This window comes from Protopterus annectens, chromosome 10.part0 (genome assembly GCF_019279795.1).
Source record: "Protopterus annectens isolate FY-2018-M chromosome 10.part0, PAN1.0, whole genome shotgun sequence".
NCBI lineage: Eukaryota > Metazoa > Chordata > Ceratodontiformes > Protopteridae > Protopterus > Protopterus annectens.
This window is the reverse complement of record NC_056744.1, coordinates 432,872,765-432,897,285: the sequence shown is the minus strand read 5'-3', so window position 1 is coordinate 432,897,285 and position 24,521 is coordinate 432,872,765. Positions and strand designations below refer to the sequence as shown.

The 24,521-nt window shown below is 38.8% G+C and overlaps 1 protein-coding gene across 4 annotated transcripts in view; it reads left to right on the top strand.

Annotated features, from left to right (window-relative positions):
- Positions 1 to 24,521, top strand: part of TIE1 (tyrosine kinase with immunoglobulin like and EGF like domains 1) — a 521,980-nt gene that overhangs the window by 402,341 nt on the left and 95,118 nt on the right. For all 4 annotated transcript variants that reach the window (XM_044085330.1, XM_044085328.1, XM_044085331.1 and 1 more), the window contains one exon: positions 1,048 to 1,161. In XM_044085330.1, the coding sequence (XP_043941265.1) occupies positions 1,048 to 1,161 (114 nt within the window). The remainder of the gene's footprint in view (positions 1 to 1,047; positions 1,162 to 24,521) is intronic.

The window sequence follows — 24,521 nt, the reverse complement described above, 5'->3', positions numbered from 1 at the left end:
AATTCCATTACACTTGGTTATACTTAGTCCTTTGGTGCACAGCTAGCAAGCTTGACATCATACTAAATTATGATGCAACAACATGCTTTCCTATACACAGCATTCAGTCTTCAGCATGGAACTTAATCATCTTAAAAACGTGGATACCTGTCTTGAAACATATAATGCTGGATTCTCAGCTATTCAAATCTCCTGTAAATGAGCAGGGATGATACCATTTCTTTATTCAATAATTAATATCTCCCAAGTAAGACAAGCGGTATTCTAAACAGAAGTATGGCTACACTACGTGATACCAAGGCCACGTCACCAAGGATTCATTGTGTGCATTCTTCCCCTCTTATGCAATAATGGTAATTGAGCTCAGCACATTCTGTTATACATGTGTACAAATAAATCCAAGTAGTATATGCAAGGGAAGTTTCCTTTATCTACAGCTGTTATGAGACTTGCAGTACACATGATAACAGCTTGCATTAAGTTGGGTATTGCTTATGTAAATGTTACAAAAATGTACTCAATTAATATGAATAACGCCTGGAATTGAAACTAAGTGAAAATGTGATCAGAAGTAAAATATAGCTTTTATTATACTAAGAACTGACTATATCAGTAACTGACCTCTAATGCTTTTCTGTAATAGAAAAATAGCTTAATGATCTCTACATCTTTCTGAATACAAACAAAAGTATATCATATGAGTTATACTAATTGAAAATTAGTTCTAGGTTGTAACAGTGTGGTATATTTATAGAAGTAGTCTGGTTTCAGAATGTCTGTCCATGGTTTATTCCAAATATAAATGCAATGCAATTAGATTTGGTCTAACATTAAGAAAAGGTACATATCTTTCATTTTCATACTGGTTTTAGTTAGACCAAATCTAGTATTTTAGTCTCTCTGAAAATGCTGTGCTATGATTGCTGTGTAAAGCCAGGGTGCCAAAATAATGAGTAAGCCTGGTACATGCAAGACCTGATTATAAGGATCATTAAATGTCATTGATCTACATTACTACCTCACAACTAAAAAAGTACTTTTTGTCAGTTTATCCACAGGGATCTGGCTGCTCGAAATGTCCTTGTTGGAGAAAATCTTGTAGCCAAGATTGCAGACTTTGGCCTTTCCAGGGGAGAAGAGGTGTACGTCAAGAAAACAATGGTATGTAGAAACTCAGAATGATTTAACCAGGTGGGCAAGTGCAGTATGGTGCTGTTAAGACAGCTGGTGTTATCAATAATGCTGAATTGCAGAGACACCTCTCTGCTAATGCTTTAAACATTTTCACCTCTGTATCTCTATCAGAACCCATAGTTACTGAAGAAATAAAAAAAATTAAGTTACAACAAATGATTATTTACCAAATAATTGTGATTAGCATATTTTAGGATACCCTGAATGAATACTATATGACCTTGTGCATCCAGCACTTATAATTAACTATTAATAAGCCATAGATTTTCTCCCTTAGTTGATATATGTTCCTTTAGGACTTGGTTGCTGTGGGCAATTTTCCTATTTCCTTATCCAAAACTTATCACTATGTCCAGTTATTATAAAATTACATTTGTGTATGTGAACTTATATGATCCTGCAAGAAAATCAGAGTCATATGTTCAAAACTCCCATGTCCCACAGATTTCTTATTAATTTTTGTCTGCTCATTCATAACTTTGAATAGCTATTACACATGCCCACTTCCCCAGCATTTTCTTTCAGAATAATATTTTAAATAGTGCAAGAAATAAGGCCAAAATATTTGTCAGACCTAAACATTTTTTTCTATTATATCCTAGAGGTAATATCAACCCATTTGAAGCTATGGAAGATATGTCCCCTCTGTCCACCAAATCCTAAATCCTACCTGTGTCTAGAGATATGTTGAATCCATGTTCACCTTTTACAGTTCTGGCATTTATAGACTTTGTTCATTTTCACTATCACTTTACTTAGATACTAATAATAGCCATTATCTTAGACATTGCTACAGCATTATCTTATCTGTTATTTTTATCATCCTGGACATAGACTTCATCTTAGCCCATCTTTTTCAAAAAGCCAAGTTGGAAAAGTATTTGTTAATTGCAGCTAATAGATTCTGGAGCCACATACAAGTAGTGCATGGTCCATTAGCAGAATTTCTAAGTACTGCCTTCCATTAATTCCTGTATCTTTCCAGTTTTTCCATTTCTGCAGTGGTTTCCGGCCTAACTAGACCAATGTCTTTTTTCAGCCTTTTAAAGATGCTTGTAATAGACTTCACTTCATACAGTCTTCATTTCAGCCCTCTCTGCTCTTTTCCACCCCTTAGATAAATACACGCGCTTCATTCACTGTTCACCCTTCAATCTCTGCTCTTTTCCACCCCTTAGATACATACACGCGCTTCATTCACTGTTCACCCTTCAATCTCTGCTCTTTTCCACCCCTTAGATACATACACGCGCTTCATTCACTGTTCACCCTTCAATCTCTGCTCTTTTCCACCCCTTAGATACATACACGCGCTTCATTCACTGTTCACCCTTCAATCTCTGCACTTTGCTTCATTCACTGTTCACCCTTCAATCTCTGCTCTTTTCCACCCCTTAGATACATACACGCGCTTCATTCACTGTTCACCCTTCAATCTCTGCTCTTTTCCACCCCTTAGATACATACACGCGCTTCATTCACTGTTCACCCTTCATCTCAATGATCTTGAGCTATAGCAGAAACAGACGGGTGTAGTTACACGCGCTTCATTCACTGTTCACCCTTCATCTCAATGATCTTGAGCTATAGCAGAAACAGACGGGTGTAGTTACACGTGCTTCATTCACTGTTCGCCCTTCATCTCAATGATCTTGAGCTATAGCAGAAACAGACGGGTGTAGTTACACGTGCTTCATTCACTGTTCGCCCTTCATCTCAATGATCTTGAGCTATAGCAGGAACAGGGTTACCGTGCTTCATTCACTGTTCGCCCTTCATCTCAATGATCTTGAGCTATAGCAGGAACAGACGTGTGTAGTTACACGTGCTTCATTCACTGTTCGCCCTTCATCTCAATGATCTTGAGCTATAGCAGGAACAGACGTGTGTAGTTACACGTGCTTCATTCACTGTTCGCCCTTCATCTCAATGATCGTGAGCTATAGCAGAAACAGACGTGTGTAGTTACACGTGCTTCATTCACTGTTCGCCCTTCATCTCAATGATCGTGAGCTATAGCAGAAACAGACGTGTGTAGTTACACGTGCTTCATTCACTGTTCGCCCTTCATCTCAATGATCGTGAGCTATAGCAGAAACAGACGTGTGTAGTTTAAGGCAAAGGGGCAAAGAAGAGACAGTTGTAGTGAGGTTGTACCTATGTAGTCAAGCAGAATCTATATGCTGTGGCTTCATTAACTTACTCATACATTTTAGTCCTATTTCATCTTACATTTTACTGTGTTTCAATATCCTTTCATTGTGTTCCTTCCCTCATAACTCCCCGATTTATCATCGCTAATACGCCTCTCTTCTCATTGCAGAAGACTAGAACCTTAATTACTTTTTCCAACACACAAACTCCAGTTGTTTGCATTATCAACAGTTTTATCTTCCTGCACTTACAAAACTGTCTTCCCCTTGTTTTCTGTTGCACTTCCTCCTCCTTCCTTGTTTGCCAGCCACTCTTTTGTTCACACTAGTTCATGTGAATCATTTGGTAAATTGCGCTTTCCTAGTACACTGCTACTTAGTACAACCATCAATCTGTATCTCTGGCATTTCCTTCTATCATATCTTCAGTGCTGCTTTCCTTATTTCTTCTTTTTGTTACTTTTGTTAAACTTTTCTCTGTTTCTTTTTGTTATTGTCAGTATTTCCCCACTTGCTACCACCACTGTGCTATTTCTTGATGTAATTTACAGTCATTATTGCATTATTGGTAGTTTACTATAATAAGCAACATATTAAATAACATATGTCCGGGATGTTTATATCCAGTGCCATCCAATGCAACAAACGGGAAATTAACTTGTTCTGTTCAGAATGTGTTTTCCCACTGAGCACTTTGAAAGAAGGAAAAATATATTACACACATTCCTAAACTGTTATACATCATACAACAGAAAAACACAGAGCAAGGCAATCTTTTTATTAATTGAACAGTGGAAAAGGTCCTGTGGTGATACACTGCAATTTTGTTTGTTCTTAATTTAAACTATGAAGAATACAAATACAATGAAAAATGGCAGTAGTTGCAATTTAATGTATTTTAAAATCTAGGTAATAGGTTCATAGGTTCATAGGGTCATACTAGGCTATCTGCCCGAGGGCATTTACAAGCCTAGCCCATAGTTTTGTGGCTTAAGCCACCCCTTTAGTATGGGGAACTATACCCATTATTTTGCTGTGCCTCTGTCGAGCAGTGACACTGAGGTAATCCCTGGGGTATATCTGCGATCTCCCATCCATTGGTCAAGATTTCTCTTGAACAAGGCCAGCGAGGTGCTCTGCCTCACATATACCGGGATTTTGTTCCACAGCATAGGGAGTCTTTGGGTGATGAATCTATCCCTCCAGCACGTCCTGTTAATAGCCATGTCGAGGTTTAAGTCTCCCGCCCTTGTGGCTCTGACGGATCTAGATTTTTTGAGGTGAAGCCTATTCATCAAATCTGGGTTTGACATGGCCTTGTATGTTAGGCAAAGGTCACCTCTGAGCAAGCGGTAAGCGACTGAATAGAGCTGGAGTTCTTTCAGTCGGGCAGCGTAAGACAGATGTTTGAGACCCTTTATCCTTTTGGTGAGGAACTTTTGTGGCCTCTCCAGCTGCTGCAAGTGTCAGGTCAGATACATTCCGAATGGGGCATTGTACTCAATCATTGGTCTGATGAGTGATGAGTATAGGGAGACTATGACCTCCCTTGATCTAGATGAGAATCCCTTCATGATAAGGTGGGCAATGTAGAAGGTCTTCCTAACTACTTTAGCTACATGGGTGTCGAATGACAGACTACTATCAACCTGGGTCCCCAGGTCCCTGATAACTTCTTCTGTGCTCAGTGGATTGCCACCTATTTGGTAGCTGGGGTAACCTTGTTATTCCCGAAGGGTATGACTATGCATTTTTTGGCATTTAACTTTAGGCCATGGCTCTGGCACCAGTTATCCGTTTCTGTGAGACCCTTCTGAAGGATATCTGTCTCAGATGTGTTTTCTACTATGGCGCCCAGTTTGCAGTCATCTGCAAACTTTGTCAGCCATAACCCTCCTGTGTTTGCTTGTACTTTGGAAAAGTAGATGCCAAACAAGAGTGGGCCCAGGACTGAGCCCTGTGGTACACCACTTGTGACAGGCTTTGAGTCTGACATGGCGCCAGCAACTCTGACCCTGTGGGTTCTGTCACTCAGCCAGTTTGCAACCCATCTTGTGATGTATGGGTTAACATTTAAGCTGATGAGTTTTCAATGATACCCGAGTGGGGTATTGTATCGAAGGCCTTCGCCAGATCGAGGTAGGCTGTATGGACTGCCTTTCCCTCATCAATGGCTTTGGGGACTGTTTCGAAAAAGTCAACCAAGTTTAGAAGGCATGATCTGCCTTTGACAAAGCCAAACTGGGATGGATCCAAAGTCTGCAAATTCCCTATGTCTTTATTTATGAAGTCCATTATGATCCTCTCCATGGCTTTGCAAATAAGGCTTGTCAAGCTAATGGGCCGGTAATTTCCAGGGTCGGTGGAGGCACCGCCTTTGTGAAGTGGGACCACAGTTGCAGTGCGCCACTCCCTGGGTACGTATCCAGAGGTAAGACTATGATTAAACAGCTGTCCTAGCTGTGGGTTTAATTCCTCATTGAGTTCGTGGAGCACACAGCCGGGGACACCATCAGGTCCCATGGATGCTGTGTTTTTTGCTTTGGAGAGAGCAGTTCTCACTTGGGAGTTGGAGATGTTTGGGGGGCTGCAATCGCTTGGTATAGATATCTCTCCTTTTGGGGGGGAGAAGTTTGCACTGAACCTGTCAGCCAGTTTGTTGGCAATGTCTGTAGGATCAGTAATCTTCACATCATTTTGAACTAGTTCTGAGGTTTCTAACATAGCTAAAGAAGGCCTTATGATTGTCTTTTGAGTCTTTAGCTATTTTTCTCTCAAAATTTGCTTTGGATGATTTTATGAGAGCTCTTAGTTTTTTACTTATAGTGATCAAGGGTGTCTTACCTTTTAAGGATTTTGCTCTATCTTGCAGTAGCTTCCTCCTTTTGTTGTAGAGTTTGTTTATGGCTGGGGTCCACCAGACTGGACGCTTGCCTTTGGTACAAAGAGTCTTTGTTTTGCTTGGGATTGCCTTATCCATGCAGTCCTGCAGGTGCTGGTAGAAGGCATTTGTAAATGATTCAGCGGCTTGAGTACTGTTTTCCACCGGCTCGGGGGCCTTAAAGGAGACCACACTAGACTTTAGAAGTGTGAAGTCGGCTTTCGAGAAGTTCTTTACTGTGGTCTTTTTTATTTCAGGTGGGGGTGGGATGAGGACCTCCAGCGAGATTAGTTTGTGATCTGATCTCACCAGTGAGGGGTATACTTCCGGTGTTGAACATTGTGCTCCCATGTTCGTGATGATGAGATCAAGTATGTTTTCTCCTCTTGTGGGGATGGTGACTATTTGTTCCATGGCATTTGAGTTTATGAATTCCAGGAACTTTTGGGCTAGGGTGTTTGGGCTTGAGTAGTGTTCCCAGTCTATATTAGGGTAATTGAAGTCACCTAGTATGATGGTGTTTGGTGATACATTTATCCCCTCTAGTGTTTTCAGGAAGGCCATGTGAGGTTCCTGAGTTTGTGAGGGTGGCCTGTAACATGCTACAATTTGCAGAGCAGTCTTGCCTATGGTTAATTGCACCTGGATGGTCTCCGATGCATCGTGCGTTGCCACCAGTCTTGAGGTGTGGGTGTCCTTGATGAATATGGATACCACCCCTCCTTTCTTGGTATTGTCCGGATTTTGGGGCTGGAACGCATGATATGAGGTAAAACCTGATAGTGCTGGGGTGCTCTCAGGAGCCTTGAACCAGGTTTCTGTCACAGCACAGACATCGATGTTCTCCATACTGAGAAGGGCCTCGAGTGCGTGCATTTTGAGATTTAGACTTCTGGCATTGAGCAGCATTACCCTTAGTTTTTTCCTTTTGTGTTCTAGGGTGGTAGGTTTAGAATTTGAGCCTTGCCTAAAAAGGCACTATGGGGTGGCAAGAGCCTTTGCCAATATCCGGAATCCCAGGGTGACAGGTGCAAGCCGTCCCTTGAAGCAGCGTGGCTTGTCCAGCATGTCATCCCAGGCAGACAGACATTGGATCCCCTTTGAATGACACCAGAGTTTAAGCCAATTGTTAAAGCTGATCATCTTATCTCTGTATTGTGGCATCATTCTTGGTGAAGGTAGGATACTGCTCAAGGTCAGGGTCATACCTGCCTGGGCTACATAATCAGAGAGCTCCTCAATGTCTCTTTTCATGTAGTCCAAGGAGGTACGTCTCAGGTCATTTACACCAGCGTGGATAATGACTGAGTCGTATTTGTACCTGCTGTTGAGAGACCTGAGTGCTTGCGTTATGTGGCGGATTCTAGCGCCCGACAGGCAGCTTACTGTGACCTTCTCCTTACTCAGTCTGGTGAGTGGGACGTCAGTGTGTCTGACTATGGAGTCACCAATGACTAGTGTGTCTGGCATTGTGTTTGGCCTTAAGGGCTGTGACTGTTTGACACTCTGACTGTGAGGTCTATGTGTTGCAGGTGTTGTGTTCTGAGGTGGTGGTTGTTTGGGTGTCTGCTTTGGTGGCCTCTGCTGTTTTGGTAGATTTTTGATCAGAGCCTCCGAGTATGTCTTTGTGTGTTTATGTGGTTTCATGGAGATATACAGAAACAAGCAAAGTTATATTCTCAGTATTATTGCAGATATTGGAATTCAGAGTGGAATAAATTATCTGGGTATTGTGTTTGTCTTACATAGTCTCTTGCAAAGAGTCCTGAACAAGATTCATAGATTTATTCACCTCACAGAATCAGACTATATCACTCTTTTTAAAATCTCTGTTAAAACTCCAGCAAAGGTCTACGAGACAGTGAAAAAGTAACATTTCTATATAAAACAACAATTAAATAGTTCTTTGTTTGGATTTTGCCTCCCTCTAGATAGTAATCTTTCTACAAGAACCATCTGAAGATCCCACATGTTTGGAACAATCACTTTACACAGACTATCCTTTATACATGCCATCTCAGAAAAAAAATAAAATTGTGGAATATTCTTACCCACAGATAACAGTAAGCAGAACTCTTTTAGAGTACAGTTCGACTCCGAGAGCTTACACATGCATACTTTTTATCACTGAACAAGTCACATAACTTAACCAGTACTCCACTCTCAAACCAGCAAACAACAGTTTGGTTCTGGTGTTTTTTTTAATGAGTTTGCAAGTACTAAGTAAATTATTAACTAAATATTTCAAAAACCACTGCTTGTTCTAAAACACATGACAAAACCTTTCAAGTGAAAGGTGTATCAGAAGAAAGTTTAAGAAAGAGAAGTACACTGCTGGAGGAAGCAGTTAAGAAGTGAGGGCAAAAGAGAACCTGATTTCAAATGAAGTCACAGAAAGCCATCTAAAACAATTTACAAAAGAAAATTACAAAACAGCTCCTACAAAAGAAAGTGCACTTCTGGCATTCATATTGTGTTATTGTCTTCATCTTGAATTGTACTGATACAGTACTGTTGATAGCCTGTACTCAGGTAAACAAATATATTTGTGTAAATGAAATGTATGCGAGACATGTTATTATGGGAGAGTAGCCTGACTCTGATGTGATGATGTACAAGTCAAAGTTTTGTGACTGGAAATAGAAAAATACTTTTAGCTCACATATTTCCACCCCACAGGAAAGAATCAGTTGAAAACAATCTTTTATTTATTTTCATTAGTTATTATTATTTTGACTTTTTTGACTAATGTATAATTAGTTTTGTATTCTGTGCTTAACCTAGTCTGTTAGCAGGTGTCGCAAATGCTGCACGAATATCATGATGACACCTTGAAGACTGTAACTTCAAATAGTGGCCTACCTACTAGAAGGAACACACCAGTCCTGAAACTGGAATTGGCAAGACGGATTGTACATCAGTTGGTCAAAATAGCAAGGATGCCTTAGACATGAGTACAACTCTGAGACTACCTGTCAGTCCATCAGAAAGGATAAACTGATGCCTCCAGCTATATTTCAAGTGTGTCAGTTTTTCTTAAAATGAGATTAGCTTTTGTAAATTGTATAGGTTAAACTTTAAGAGGCAAAGAAGAGCAAAAACTTTGCATAGGTGAAAGCAATGCAGATTATAAATTGATTAGCCTGATCCGTGGTGTAGAGGGATAAATCCCTGACTATGTTGCAAGTGGCTCAAGGTCAAAAAGTGTCTCACAGGGGAGAATGAGAGTGAGAATCATTGCTGGCTCCCTTTCCTGGGGGTGTGACGTGGCTGTGACTCTTCATATGGGTGGCACCTGGCAGAAACATTAGGTATTCACCCCATACAGCTCAAGCCTAGGGAGCCCATACTGTCATGAGGGTTTACTATAATAATGTCAACTCACAAGCAGTCAAGTTAGAATATCGTCAGTGCACCTCTGTGAATGTCTCACTGCCGAATTCCAGTATACCCAACACAAATACCGAACATCGAAATTCCCTACTGCTCTGGACCAGGAACAAATGCTACCATGGGTCCAGAAGGGGACAGGGTAGGACATTCAGAAATGTCAGTGTTCAGCATTCCACCATGTGGGGTGCAGGACATTGAGCGGGTGGATTTGACCACCTGCAAGTCAGCATAATGATAGTAAACCTGCCATGAGTGAGTCCTACAGTAAATTGAAGGGAATTCAGTATGTGAAGGCATGTTTTACATTGGAGGGCAGGATATAAGAGAGCTTGGAACAGTTACTACTGCAGGAAGGAAGAGGTACTCCAACAGGGGTGAGGTTAGACCACCCCAGAGGAGCAGCCAGCTGACCTGCTCCATACAACTTAACTTTTTCCACAGAGCAGATGAGTTGACGGGGCTATCCCAGGCAGGGATTAATGGAATGTCTTACCTCACACAGGAATTCCCATTTCCTGCTACCATAGAATGAACAGGCCAAATGGATGCAGTAAAAGTAGTCATCAGGCTTGGGGGGTGTGGGTAAAAAAATGATATAATACTGAGTGGGCACCAGTCAGTTGCATCAAGAAGATGAAGGAGGAAAGACATTGAGAAATTTCATCCATTTCCACAGATTTACCACAGCAAAGGTGTTTAAAGCCAGAGTGACCTCTTCTTCAGAAATCCAATCCTAATGGTGGCTTTTGGTATATTGCCTTATTAAAAGAGAGCAAGTTACCTGGTACCAGGATTTCATAAAAGTGTTCTTCCACTTCCTGACAATGTCTCCTGCTAATCTCCAGATTTCTCCCCCTTTCCAGAGAAGCACATGAAAATGTTCTTCCCCTTCCCGAGTTACCAGATTATTTGCAAGAACTGCTTTGAGACCTTCCAAATGTAATTGCATAAGACCTTGCCAAAATCCTGCCACAACAGGGTATTCACTTCAGCAACTGCCACAGATGATATCTCCCTGACTTCTTGTTACCTAAAAAGGCTGGGATAAAAATTAGAATCTCCAAATTACAGATTATGGCTTACTCAAAACAAAGAATTGTGAATTGTTCTCTGTAGATGAAGGGAAAAATTACCTGAAGTGGAGGAATTTAGCTATGTTGCAGTCTTGCTGAAAAGTGAGGTAGAGGCCATCAGAAGGTTGAACAACAGAGGGATGCTGGAAGAACAGTACTACATTCATTGTATCAGGCAACTTTAGTAAAGTGAGAGCTGAGTCAGAAAACAAAGCTCTAAGTTTATCAATCAGTCTATTTCCTGCCACTCATCTATAGTCACATGATTTGGATAATGACCAAAAAGTTGACTTCTGTGATACAGGAAATGGAAATTAAGTTCCTCTGCAGATTTGCCAGGTTCTCTCTCCACAACAAAGTGAAGAGTTTAGAGTTTTGGAGGATATTGTAGTGCATATTCTTCTCCTTCAGTCTGAGTGGAGTAAGTCGAGGTAATTTGTGAATCTAGTGAGAATGTTTCTTAGTTGCTTCACATGCAAGGTGTACCAAGTGCAGTTTGCTTCAGAAAGACCCAGGAGCAGATCCGGGATATTCTGTAGCAGTCATGTCACTTAGCTTGCCTGACAGCACTTGGAGAATATACAAGCTGAGCTGGAGACATTTGCTGGAGATAGGAAATTGTATCTTTCCTGCTCAGCTAACTACTAATGCAGATCTCACTGGGACAAGTGGTTTAGTAAATGATTGGGTGGTTTGTTGGTTGGATGGATGGATGGAATGTGACTGAAGATCCTGGATAGGTTCACAAAAAAGTTCCTCAATACAAACTTGCATCAAGAAAACATGACCTACATGTATGAAGTTTGTAATGGTGAGAAAGGCAGTGGTAGTGCCTTATTCTTGTATGAATCCATGTTGCTTAGAATAAATGGTATAGTATAATTGCTTCTCAGAATATTCAGTGACCTGCAAAACAGTATGCCTTTCTTTACTTTAAATATGGTTTTGGGTTCTCACCCCCACTGCTGACCATCTTCTAGATATTGTCTAGTCTTTCTTCACAATGGAACACTAAGGCCCTGACATAACCCTAACAAGAAGTGAGTCTTCCTTCTGTAAGGAAGATGTCCTTATCAGTGCTGCCAGTGTCAGGTCATCACTCCTTAGAAAGCAAGAGTCAGAGAAGGGAGCATCACATAGTGGCAGAGGCTCATATTTTTTGAGGTGGATGTGTCACTCTTATTGAAGAAGGAGATGATCGAGACGGATTGTGATGAAGAAAGGAAAGAAATGCGCAGACTGGAGGTTTGAGTCTGGAGCTTAACGTTTAATCGAGTCTAATAAAGTTGAGTCATTTAATCAAAGTAGTTTAGTCCAAGCAATTTAGTCACATATTGAGGATAGACCGTTTCATAGATTGTGACACTTTGGGAATAATGAAGTTTTATCCTTACCCTCATGGTTGAGTGACCACAGACATGGTACATATGCAGTGACAGATATGGGGGTACAGTCCTTTACTTGGGGAGTGCAGGGGGTTTGCCCATTACAAAAAACACTCTGGCATTGATTTATTGTTAAACCCCATATGTTGCAGTGACATCATCATGGAAGCTATTTTGTGTAATATAATTTATCTTTATTCATTTAGCAGCCATGAATCCCTTAAGACATCAGTTAGGTAAATAAGATGCAAGAAGAGAAGATCAGGGTAGGTGTCAGGGCTTTAAGGTCTGATGACTTGTAGTTTCTGCTTTTGGATAGTGTATGTATAAGTTACATGATTTTTCAAATGGAAAGATAAGGTTATGTGGAACTCTGTAAGAGAGTTTCAGAGTAAGTAGGTAATAAAGACCCTGCTCTGAGACTGAGAGACTGTCACTAAATAAGGGCTAAAATGGCATTCTGATCAATTTATTATAGCTGTTAGAAATGTGCATATTTGGCTAGATTTTGAAGTATTAAACCACATTTTTTCAAAAAAACACACACATATTAAGTGCAAACATTTTGTATTTTTCTAGTTTTCTGGCTGGTTACTGCATTTGGCTATTGCACAGAGGTAGTTCCAGAGGTTAATTTGCTTTCTTTGCTACCTAGGTTTCCAGAGGTGTCTATCAGGCCTCTGCTTCTAGTTCAGTGAGGCAGCAAGGTCATTCAATTTTCGGGAGAGGAGTATTGCACTGATTGCATTTTAACAGTTAGGGCAGTGCTGACGGAATAATCCCAGCAATGGATTAGTGCTCTGCAGAGGTTTGTAACACTGTCAGAAGCCAAAATGTTTTACCCCAGGACAATGCACTGACCCATGACTGCAATAGCTGCAGTTTTCTGAAAAGATTTCTACACTAATTATTCAAATGATGGAGAGTGAGGTCTTTCTCCTGACCCCATCAAGTATTATTTTTATCCCCACAAATTTCCTCAGCCACTGAGCAAGTGTAGAGCAAACTGGATGTGCATAACAATTAACTTTGTCATGTCTTGCCAAGTGTCCAACTGCAGATGCAGCTAATAAATGATAAACCCTGTCTGTGTCCTAGCATATAGAAATGTGATATATCACCCACATGATCATATTCAAAAATCCATCCTGCTTTGCAGCCAGTGATTGGCAATCTCTTCTATTAATGTCATGTATGTAAACATAATGAGTCTACATGTAGAGCGGGTGATGAAGTAAGTAAAATCACAAACACTGACCTCATAGCTACAGTTATCATATGTTAGTCACACACACACACACACACACACACACACACACACACACACACACACACACACACACACATGCGAGCAAACATAACACATTCACATGCATACATGTGAATATAGCAAAAGTGAGTAAAGATAGATTATATAAAGGGAATATGCAGAAGTCACAGCAAGACACCTGTACACATCCAGCTGAAGACACACATGTTGCTTCAGATCTGAGGAAAAGACATTATGACTTCAAGTATCATGAACTGCTGGAAAGAACCTTTATGCTGATATCCCTTTGAAGGGAATGCACTTACTGGGGGCAAAGAAAAGTTATAGCCTGAGCTTTCTGAAGTGGAAAACTTTGCACTGAATTATCGACCTTAAAAAAATAAATGCTTTTGTATAAATAAGTTTCAAATAGATTAGATATACTGAATGGTTATAAATAGATAAAATAGTCAATAATGTTAAAACCTCCAGTATTTTAGTTCCCAAAATAAATAGAGAAAAGTAGTTACTGCTTTCATGTGCATTAATACTTAAAACTGTTATTTTCATCCCTTCCAACACATCTTATATACATGGGCTAAATTCCAAATTAATTTCCATTCAGGGCAAGGTCCTGCTATGAGCGCATGAAGGTCTTTCTGACATAAGTAATTCTGAAAGAAGGTTTATGTAGCTCCTCATTTAGTGTACGAAGATGAGGAATCACACGTCTTCATGGCTGGACCTTCACCAAATTCCAATATAATCACCACCCCAAACTTCAGGACAAGTATTAACACACACACCTTATAATACCAGGAATGCCCTAATGTAGGACCCCCATATTCTGTCATACATTGGCACCCCCAATTTAAGATGTAGTAGCAAGAAATGAGAACGTGTCTGCAAGTGTCCTGCAAGTATGAAATATGCACAGTTATGAGCAGTATGGCATGGCATGGTACAGTATGGTACAGCATGGTAAGGTATAGTACAGCATGGTATGGCATGGTACGGTATGGTACAGTATGGAACAGCATGGTATGTCATGTTATGCCTGTGTTTGTGTAATATTTTCAACAAATGTCCATAATGGTAAGTTTTAAAACATTAAAATACTCTAAGTATAACAGTCTGAGTTGAAGTATTAGTTTGCAGGAAGAATTTGTCCATTGGTAGACAGTGCAGTTTATGTGGGGAGATAAAAAAATGGAAGCTTGTACTTAATCTTATGTGAGTACTGACTACAAGAAGAGAGCCATATGAAACAAATCAAGTCAAAGTCAAAGAAAACTTTATTGTCATTCAGAACTACACAGCAGTGTAGCTGAATGAAATTACAATGCTTCGTTCCCAATGCAGGAAACAGTTGTACATATATACAGAGAAAAATTAATAAAATATCACAATAGAAATTTAATAAGTAGCAATTAGTAAGTAAAGTAGGACAGCAGTGACCCACACCCATCCCAGAACAAGAGACAAGGAAGATCAAGAAGAATATGAAGTAATATTGTCAAAGCAAAATTGAAACAATAGCAGCATATCTATGATTAGACTGAATTATTGCACAGTTTGTATATTGCACTTTACAATCCTTCAGTGTGGTAGGTGAGCTACTTTAGTTTTACACTTGGTTATTGCACATCCAAAAAATAAGCCACTTGATAGGCTAGTTATGTAACAGAAGTGATTGAGTGTTTCGACAGACTCATGCTTCATTTTTCCCAAGAGATCAACAGTCTAATGGAGAACGGAAAGAAACTGTTATTTAGTCTGGTGGTCTTACAATGCAGGCTTCTGTATCTCCTGCCTGAGGAGAGACCATTGGTAGGATGCAGTGGATCGCTGGAAATCTTTTTGGCTCTGCCAATTCACCAGCATTTGGGTAAATCTTCCAGAGGTGTAAGGGAGGTGCCAATGATTCTTTCTGCCGACCTTACAACTCTCTTGAGAGCCTTCCCATCCTGATTGTTACAGCTCCCATACCAGACTGTAATGATGTTGGTCAGGACACTTTCAATGGTGCCCCTATAAAAGGTCTGAAGTATGGAGCTTGGTAATTTTGACTTCCTAAGTTTCTTTAGAAAGTGCAAGCATTGCTGAGCTTTTTTGACTGTGCTGGATGTATGGACTGACCAGGATAAGTTCTCTGTGATACAAACACTCAAAACTTTTGTACTCTTGACCCTTTCCACTGTCATCCCTTTCATCACAAGAGGTTTGTGTAGTACTTGAGATCTTCTGAAATCAACAATCAACTCCTTTGTCTTGCTGACATTCAGTGCTAGATTGTTGTTGTCACACCAGACCAGTAGTTGATCAATCTCATTCCTGTAGGCCTCCTGCTTGTCATCTTTGACCAGGCCTATAACAGTGTTATCATCCACAAATTTGATTATTCTATTTATCTCATGTCTGGCTATGCAGTCATGTGTCAGCAGAGTGAAAAGAAGAGGGCTTAAGACACACCCCTGCAGTACTCTTATGTTCAGGATGATACTTCCAGAGCTGTAGTCTTCCACACAAACCTTTTGAGGCCTTTCAGTAAGGAAGCTCAGAATCCAGTTGCATAAATGAGAGTTTATGCCCAGTTGAAGTAGCTTTGATATCAGATTCTGAGGGATGACAGTGCTGAAGGCAGAACTGAAATCAATGAATAGTAGTCTTGCATAGCAATTTTTGCCTTCTAAGTGGTTCAGTGTTTCATGGAGAGCTAGTGAGATGGCATCTCCTGTACTGTGGTTTGTCCTGTATGAGAATTGCAGTGTCCAGAATCACAGGTAAGATTGAGGCTGTATGATCGTTGACCACCCTCTCCAGGCACTTCATTACCATTGAGGTTAAAGCAACTGGTTAGTAGTCATTCAGAGTTGTTGGCTGTGGTTTCTTGGGTAGAGGAATGATAGTCATCTCCTTAAAGTATTTCAGAACACTGGCTAGATGGAGTGAGGTGTTGAAGATGTCAGTGAGTACTGGAGCCAGTTCTGTCGTACATTCCCTTAGTGCCCTGCCCATGATGTTGTCTGGGCCAGCTGCTTTCCTTGGGTTGACACATTCTACAGTTCTGGTGACATCTATTGTACTGAAGCTCAGCACCGCTGTGTGCTTGTCTTCAGGGATTCTGCATGCTGTTGTTGTTGTCAGCATCAAACCTACTAAAGAATTTGTTCAGCTGGTTCAGAAACTCAATGCTATCATCACATGAAGCTGATGTAGGCTTGTAGTCTGTTCTTCTTCTACTTCTTCTTTTTCTTCTTCTTCTTCTTTCGGCTTTTCCCGTTTAGGGGTCACCACAGCAGATCACCTTTCTGATCTTGATTGGCAGTGGAGTTTTATGGTGCCGAGTTGCCAGCCTGGTGCCCAACCTTCCACAGAAGGCACACACATGCATGCACTCACACCTAGGGCCAATTTAGACTGCCCAATCCACCTACAGCATGTCTTTGGGATGTGGGAGGAAACCAGAGCACCCAGAGGAAACCCAAGTGACCACAGGGAGGACATGCAAACTTTGCATAGAAGGCACCACAGCTGAGGATCAAACCTGAGAATCTCTTGCTGTGAGGCAGCAATGCTAACTGCTGCACCACTGTGGCCACCCCATAGGCTTGTAGTCGGTGATGGTTTGAATTCCTTTCCAGAGTTACCTGGTATCCTTCTGGTCCCTGAAGTGACTTTGGATTTTTTTGCCATAGGATCTTTTCACCTCTTTGATACCTTTGTTCAGTTTGGCTCTGGCCACACTTAAAGCTTATATATCTTGGAATTTGAAAGCTGTGTTTCTTACTCTCAAGAGCTTGTACACCTCACTAGTTAGCCAAGGCTTTTGTATACCCTGCCAACATTAGATACTGTGGGGATATGCCAGTTAAGTGCAGAAAATATAGTAAGAATATAGCCTTGGCTCTGAAAAGTAGTCAAAAAGATATATTATGGTATCAGTGATAGCACCATAGTCTACTTGTGTGGCTTAGACCATGTATCAGTTTATGGAGTAGAGCTACATGTCAGCCAAACTCAGCCAACATTGTTTGATTTTTTTACAGATTTGGCAATGGTCATTATACAGACAAACCTCGTGATAGGGCCAAATGTATACGTGACAGTCGCTCCCTGCTTGCGTATAGAAATTGTATGGTATATGATGCAGCTAGTGGTAGCAACACTTAAATCATGGAAGGTAAAGGACAGCCAAGGGCCAGGACTTCTAGCTGATGGGTACAGGTAACAATACAAGCATGAATGTGGATAGTTTAAGGGAGCAGATTAGATATATATTTAGGAAAGTCTCTTTTAACTCTAATCTGTTGCATTGCATGTAAGACTAGGGTTTTTGTCCAAGTGTTTGAATCTAAGCAGCAGGTAGCCAAATTCTAAACGTATTTCTGGCTGATTATATTATGCTTTGCATGACTAATGAATGGGTTTGCTTCATAGCTTCTAACCCTCTAAGAGCGACCACACAGAGTCATGAATGCAAAACAATAAACTAAGTCATGTCATTAATATGCAATGAACAAGCATTTGGCATTTTAATAATCTGGTGGTTGGAACAGCTAGTTAAGGTTGTGAACTGCAGTTATTGAGGTACAGGGTTTGATTCCCTTAGCTCTCATTTAACTACTGTGTGATTTTGAATAAGTCACTTAACCAGATAGTACTTAGAGGCAACTGAGGCATTTGGGCTAGGCTCCTCAGTAGCCCGTGGACTGCAAGCCTAGTAGCAGCCTTTGAAGCTATAAACCTGTTGATGTGAATGGTCTGAGTGGTATTGATCCTAAATAAAAGCTATTAATACGGTAGACCTGCCTGCTTAGTTTTACACAAACATACTTATACAAACTAAGTAATGTAATGCATTGTAATGTAATATAATGTGGTGGGAGTGCGTAGTGCATTGTAATGTAATATAATGCGTAGTGCATTGTAATGTAATATAATGCAGTGGGAGTGCGTAGTGCATTGTAATGTAATATAATGCAGTGGGAGTTCAAAGTGCATTGTAATGTAATATAATGCTGTGGGAGTGCGTAGTGCATTGTAATGTAATATAATGCTGTGGGAGTGTGTAATGCATTGTAATGTAATATAATGCAGTGGGAGCGCGTAGTGCATTGTAATGTAATATAATGCAGTGGGAGTGCGTAGTGCATTGTAATGTAATATAATGCTGTGGGAGTGCGTAGTGCATTGTAATGTAATATAATGCAGTGGGAGTGCGTAGTGCATTGTAATGTAATATAATGCTGTGGGAGTGCGTAGTGCATTGTAATGTAATATAATGCTGTGGGAGTGCTTGCATGATTAGGAAACCAAGAAAAAGCAGATGAAAAAAGAATGTTGTTGAACAGAGAAGTTTTCAGGTGCCCTTGTATGTATAAAAAAGTTGAAAAACCTAAAATAGGCCAAGATAAAACAACAGAATGATACATGTTGATTACAATATATAAGCTAGGAAATATTTTATTTGTTTATTTTATAACAACAGAATGGTACATGTAGGTTACAATATATAAGCTAGGAAATATAATAGCACAACAAGTAAATGAGGAAGAAATAGAGGTATTACATGGTTACATGAGGGTAGGAGTATACCAGAAAAAAAGAAGATATGTTATTGCCAGAAATTTAAGGAAAAAGTGAACCAAAAACAGGAAAGCTCTCAAACTAGAACTACAAACTAAAAAAAAAAAAAAAAAAATACAAGATAAATGAAAAAAACAAGTTTCACTGCCTCAGTTTCTGAATTTCTAGATTATTGCGTTTAGACTATGGTGACAGCGATATACTTGGTCTGCTTTCTAAGTTATAACACATACTTCTAAAAGGGAATTATACGGATGATAGAGAAATATCTCCATGAAAAATAATCATTTTATATGAAAACTTGAAAAGCTGATTTCACTAAAATTTGTGAACAACTGAGTTTCTCTTCCTCTCACTCTGCAAAGTACCTGTATGATCAAAAAGTACTGAAAAATAGTCGTGTTTGTGAATTTGTAAGTCTAAACAAAGACGGCTAGCAAGACATTCAGTATGCTTTCTTCTTTCATCACTGCCTCCACTTTACAATACATTTGTCTGACACTCAAAGCATCGTCGTTGGTCAGAACCTTATTCCCAACAATATATTGAACATTTCTCAGGAAAAAGGTTTGTAATGCAGTCACCTAAGAGTACTTCATGAGCTGTGTGACTTTTGTACGTACAGTACTCCTTAACCTTTTCATCTGCTCACTGGAGCTAGGTGTGGTCCTTCAAGAGTGGTACAAAGTTATATCACACCTCCAGTGTACAGAGGTACATGACTTTCACAGTGTTGGAGTTCTATGAATATCTAGCATAATACTGGATTTAAAACTTTATACTTCTCATGGCCTTCTGTATCAACATCGCTATGGCTTCTTCCAAAGATCATTCCTTTCTGATATTGTTTGTCTTAGTATTAAAATTACTTCTAAGAACTTCACCAGGGCTTCATTTTCTAGCATGCTTATATAAGGTTGACTCTTTAGTTCTTACAGAGATGATCGGCTTTATTTCTAAATTTTCGAAGATCTCTATACGGGCAGTAGTCTCTGATATGTTCTCTTTCTGTCTCTGTGTCTGCAGTTGAGTCCTTTAAAAATCACTCCTAAGACATATCTTATTTAACACTTTACTTTCAGACATTAAAATTAGTGTGTCCACTAAAACTGTTTATTTGCAGAAAATGTCAAACTAGTAAGGAATCATTACCCATAAGAAAATTAGGACAAGTGGGAAAATAACTGACTTAGATCACTATGGCTTAGCAATCAGGTTAAGTCAAAGAGGTTTACTGACATCTGTATAACACCAAGGGAAGCACTTCTTTCAGAGGATGGTCTCTGGAATACCTAATCAATTAAAACTGCATTTCTGAATTTGTGGATTCCAGGAAGTATGAGTCTACAGATGGGTGAATTGCATTCCTTTCATCAGCAATAAAAGACATAAAACATAAGGTATCTCACCATAAATTAACTCAGCCATACTTTAGGATGGGAGCTGTCATTCCCAAGTTATTTACTTATTTGTTAATTGGGGTAGATGAACTAACCATAGGATACTTTTCGTTCATGACCTGGCCAGATTGCTAAGTCCACCAGCTTATTTGGCCAGCAGCGTATATGTACATATTTTATATAATCAGTTGAGTAGTCTGCTAAACATAGAATGGTATAACATCAGTAAGTTTAACTCTCTATAAAATCTATGCAAGCAATAAAATTTGCAAATTGTTCACACAAAGCAATGCAGATATTTAGCCACTCTCTCACACAGATGATTGTCTGACAAAAATATATGTGACTTAGTGCTGCTGAAACAGTTCATCTGTCTGTCTCATTTACACGGTGAATTTATTAACCAGATAAGTCACTAGGTCCAAGTGCTTTTATTTTTGGGGTATGTCTTGTGACGACAGTTGTAGCTAAGCAAGACACTTGAAATCACATATTATGTAAATGGACTGACTAGAACCAGGGCTACAATATGAAGTTCATTATCAGTTAACAGCTTAAACCTTCTGATTCCTTACCAGCAGACCAGGTATACTTTATTTTATTTAAAATTTAAAATGGGAGACAGGAATGCATTGGTTGACACCTGATGTTAAAAGCCTTTACACTAGCATTCCACACAGACATGGGGTGAAAGCCCTTCATTATTTTTTGGATGATAATCCCCTTTCTCATTGCATTATTGAGTTTACAACATTTTGTCTTATGAATATTTTTTTTTACTTTTAACAATGATGTTTTTCATCAGGTTCAGGATACTGCGATGAAGCCCCCATTTGCCTAAATGTATGCAAATTTAACTGTAACCCTTTTTGAAATTGAATATTTATACCAATATGATTATGTTAAGAAACATGTGGTTAAATACTTTTGTTATATTGATGATTTAATATTTATTTGTAAAGGGTGTGATCATGAGGTTCAGGATTTTGTGCAATATTTACAAGATAATAGATGTAATTTTATTTTTGACGGCCTCCAGTTAGATGAACAGGTTTCTTTTTTGGATTTAAAATTAAGAGGTCATAATAATGGTAGGATACAAACTACAGTTTATAGAAAATTTTTGAAGGAGGGCAATATCTACAGGGAAGAAGCTGTCATCTACCCCATTTTATTTCCGCTTTACCTTATGGAGAATTTCTAGGGATTTGTAAGCTGAGTAATGATGATTTTTATTTTCACAAACAGATTAAAAAACTACTGATATGTTTGTAAACAGGGGATATGATGAACAGAATGTTGCTGAATCTCTTCAAAAATTATTAAGAAACTAAAGGAAATTGATAAGGCCTAATATAAAGAACAGAGAGGGAATGATGTTTCTTTTTTAAGAAATATATTCCCCCTCGAATTAGAATGATAAGGAGTTCAGTTGAAAATGGTAGTAATAAAAGAAAGATCTAGTTTGTTACCACTTATAATGCCCTCAGTGAAAAAATAGTTGAACTTTCAAAGTATTATAGATTCATAGGTTCATAGGCTGGTACTAGGCTATCGACCCTAGGGCCTATACAATCCTAGCCATAACAAATCCCTGGATATTTCTTCCCACAGTATTTACTTTCCTGGACCCCTGATCACTGACGTGATCCCCTTGGTGAATTATTGGTCATTTTATTAAATAATCAAGATTTGGCTAAATCTTTGCATCTTGTTATATCGGTCTCATATAAAAGGGGTCGAAGTTTGGCAAACATGCTAGTACATAGTAATTTTGTATTTCCTGCTTCTAATATTTCTGTGAATATTTCTTTTAAAGTTGGAACTTTTTGATGTGAGAAATATTGTATTTGTAAACATATTGTGAAATTGTTTTACTAAAATTAATAATATTAGATATAATAGAGTTGATAAGTATACATGTACTACTGAGAGTGTAATTTATATGTTGAAATGTCCATGTAATTTATTTTATGAGGGTGAAAGTCAGAGAGCTTTCAAGCTAAGATTTCAGGAGCACATTAGGGACATAAAAAAGGAACATCTGAAGAGTCCTATAGCTTTACATTTTAAAGAATACCACCAAGGGAATTTTAATTTGTTGCAGGGTTGCATTTTGGAACAAGTCACAGTATAATTTGGGGAAAATATTACACTGAAGGATAATTTATTGTATAAAGAGACTAAGTATATATTGAAATGCAATACTTTGGAACCTTGGGGGTTAAATACTGATTTAGCTGAAAATATTTGATGAATTGAATATTTTAATTGAATAATTGCATTTATTAATTTATTTTATTTTACATTTGTTAACCGGGGGTGTCTGACTGAGCCGAAAAGGCCCTTTTTCAGCAGAAGCCCGGGGAGAAAATCTCCACAAAGAAAAATTACAGACACATTTAGTTATTTAGACATGATCAGTATACACACAAATTACAAGAGACATGTTTTTGCAGTGGTATGCGGCACATAAACAGTTACAGTGGAGAGAACAAACAAAAAAATATTAATTTTAAAAATAAAGGTAATTAATAGATTTGTGGTGTACAGCTAAAATTTGGAACATAGGTAGAATACATACATAGTACACAGGTACAGTACATACATTGTTGATTAGCCAGTGTTTGTGAGTAAGATTGAAAACTATTATCAAGTGCTCTAGATTTAGTATGTATATGTTATCCGCTTTCACTAGCCTGGGAAGCAATCATGGCACTGCCAACTTTGCTTGAGATGTTGCCTGATGAGCTCTTTAAAGGAGGCTTTGGATGATGTGTTTTGAATGCTAGTGGGGACAGAGTTCCATTTTTTAGCCACTGAACTACTATATAGTGCACCTCCAAAGCTATTGTAGCTGTTGGTGACTTCTAGTAGTAGTTTGCTTGATGATCTAAGAGGCCTTTTGGCGGCGTGTTGTACTAGGTTTTAGAGGGCAGGACACTTATTGGGGAGGTAATAGATAGAATGACAGAGGCAGAGCTGATTGTAGGTTAGGAGGCTGGGCAGTTGATTGCTTTTTTGATTTTGTATATATATTACTTGATTTGTGGAGGTTTTATTACTCCTTGAAGGCTGTATGCTGAGGTACTAGAGGTTAGTAAATGATTTTTCTTGGTGAACTGTGGCTTGTGGTTTTGTTTTATCCTGCTTTGCTGTTTTCATGTGGACCAGATATATGAGCTGCATCTTTCCTGAATGGAATTAAACCCATATTGTGAAAAGGAAGGCATCAATTCATTACCACTGAACTAACAAATTATAGTTTTCAAAACTGGAGACACCGAGAAGTATCAATGTAATAAACAATAAAATGCAAAATAATATATATATATTTTTTAAGTGTAACACTTTTTTTTTGTTTGTTTGTTTTTTTTCATTGTAAAAAGTCTGTATGGGGAACAGTAAACAAAATCCATTCGCTGTTATGAAATGGTCCACATTCAGAATATCATATTCAGTAAAACAGAGCATTGTCAATGCATTACAGCTCCTTTCAAACAAGAGCCCCTTACTCTAAATGTGCGTATATTAACCCAAGATAATCAGAAATTTCCTTGGCATGTATTTCACAAGATAATCAGAAATAGCAGCTTTGATCCCTTAGCTCAGCAATTTGCTATAATGTTCAGTTTGTATCTGTTACTTCTATCTTCCACTCTTTCTTGATAAGTTAAAGCTTAACTTAATCTTTCTTTGGTGTGGATAAGAATAAAGTGCCTTACATTTGCCAGTAGCAGCTACTATACTTGTTTAAGCAGAAAACTGTTGAGTGGTATATTTGTTCAAATGTTGTGCCTTGAGCTATCCTTGATCTCAATGAAGTTTCCTGTTACAGCAAGAAATGTTAATATCTATTTCAGTTACTACATAATTTAAAGCAGCAGGCATGACCACACGTGAAGCTGCAGCTTTCTATTCACTTTCATTTAATTTTATTGCAATACCCCATTTATCAAACCATGATGGTATTTTCCTCCACACTAAACTGAAAGATGCCCTGTCATTATAACCCATACTATTTTATATCAACAAAATACTGCTTATTAAAATGTCGAGTTGAATGTGATTCTATTGCAAGGGTGAAATATTCCTTGCATTTCTCAAATGTATGCATGCATGCATGGCAAAATGGATGACTATCCACAATACAAAGCTTACAAATATAGCATAAAATAATTAATAATAATGTATTAATTAAAGC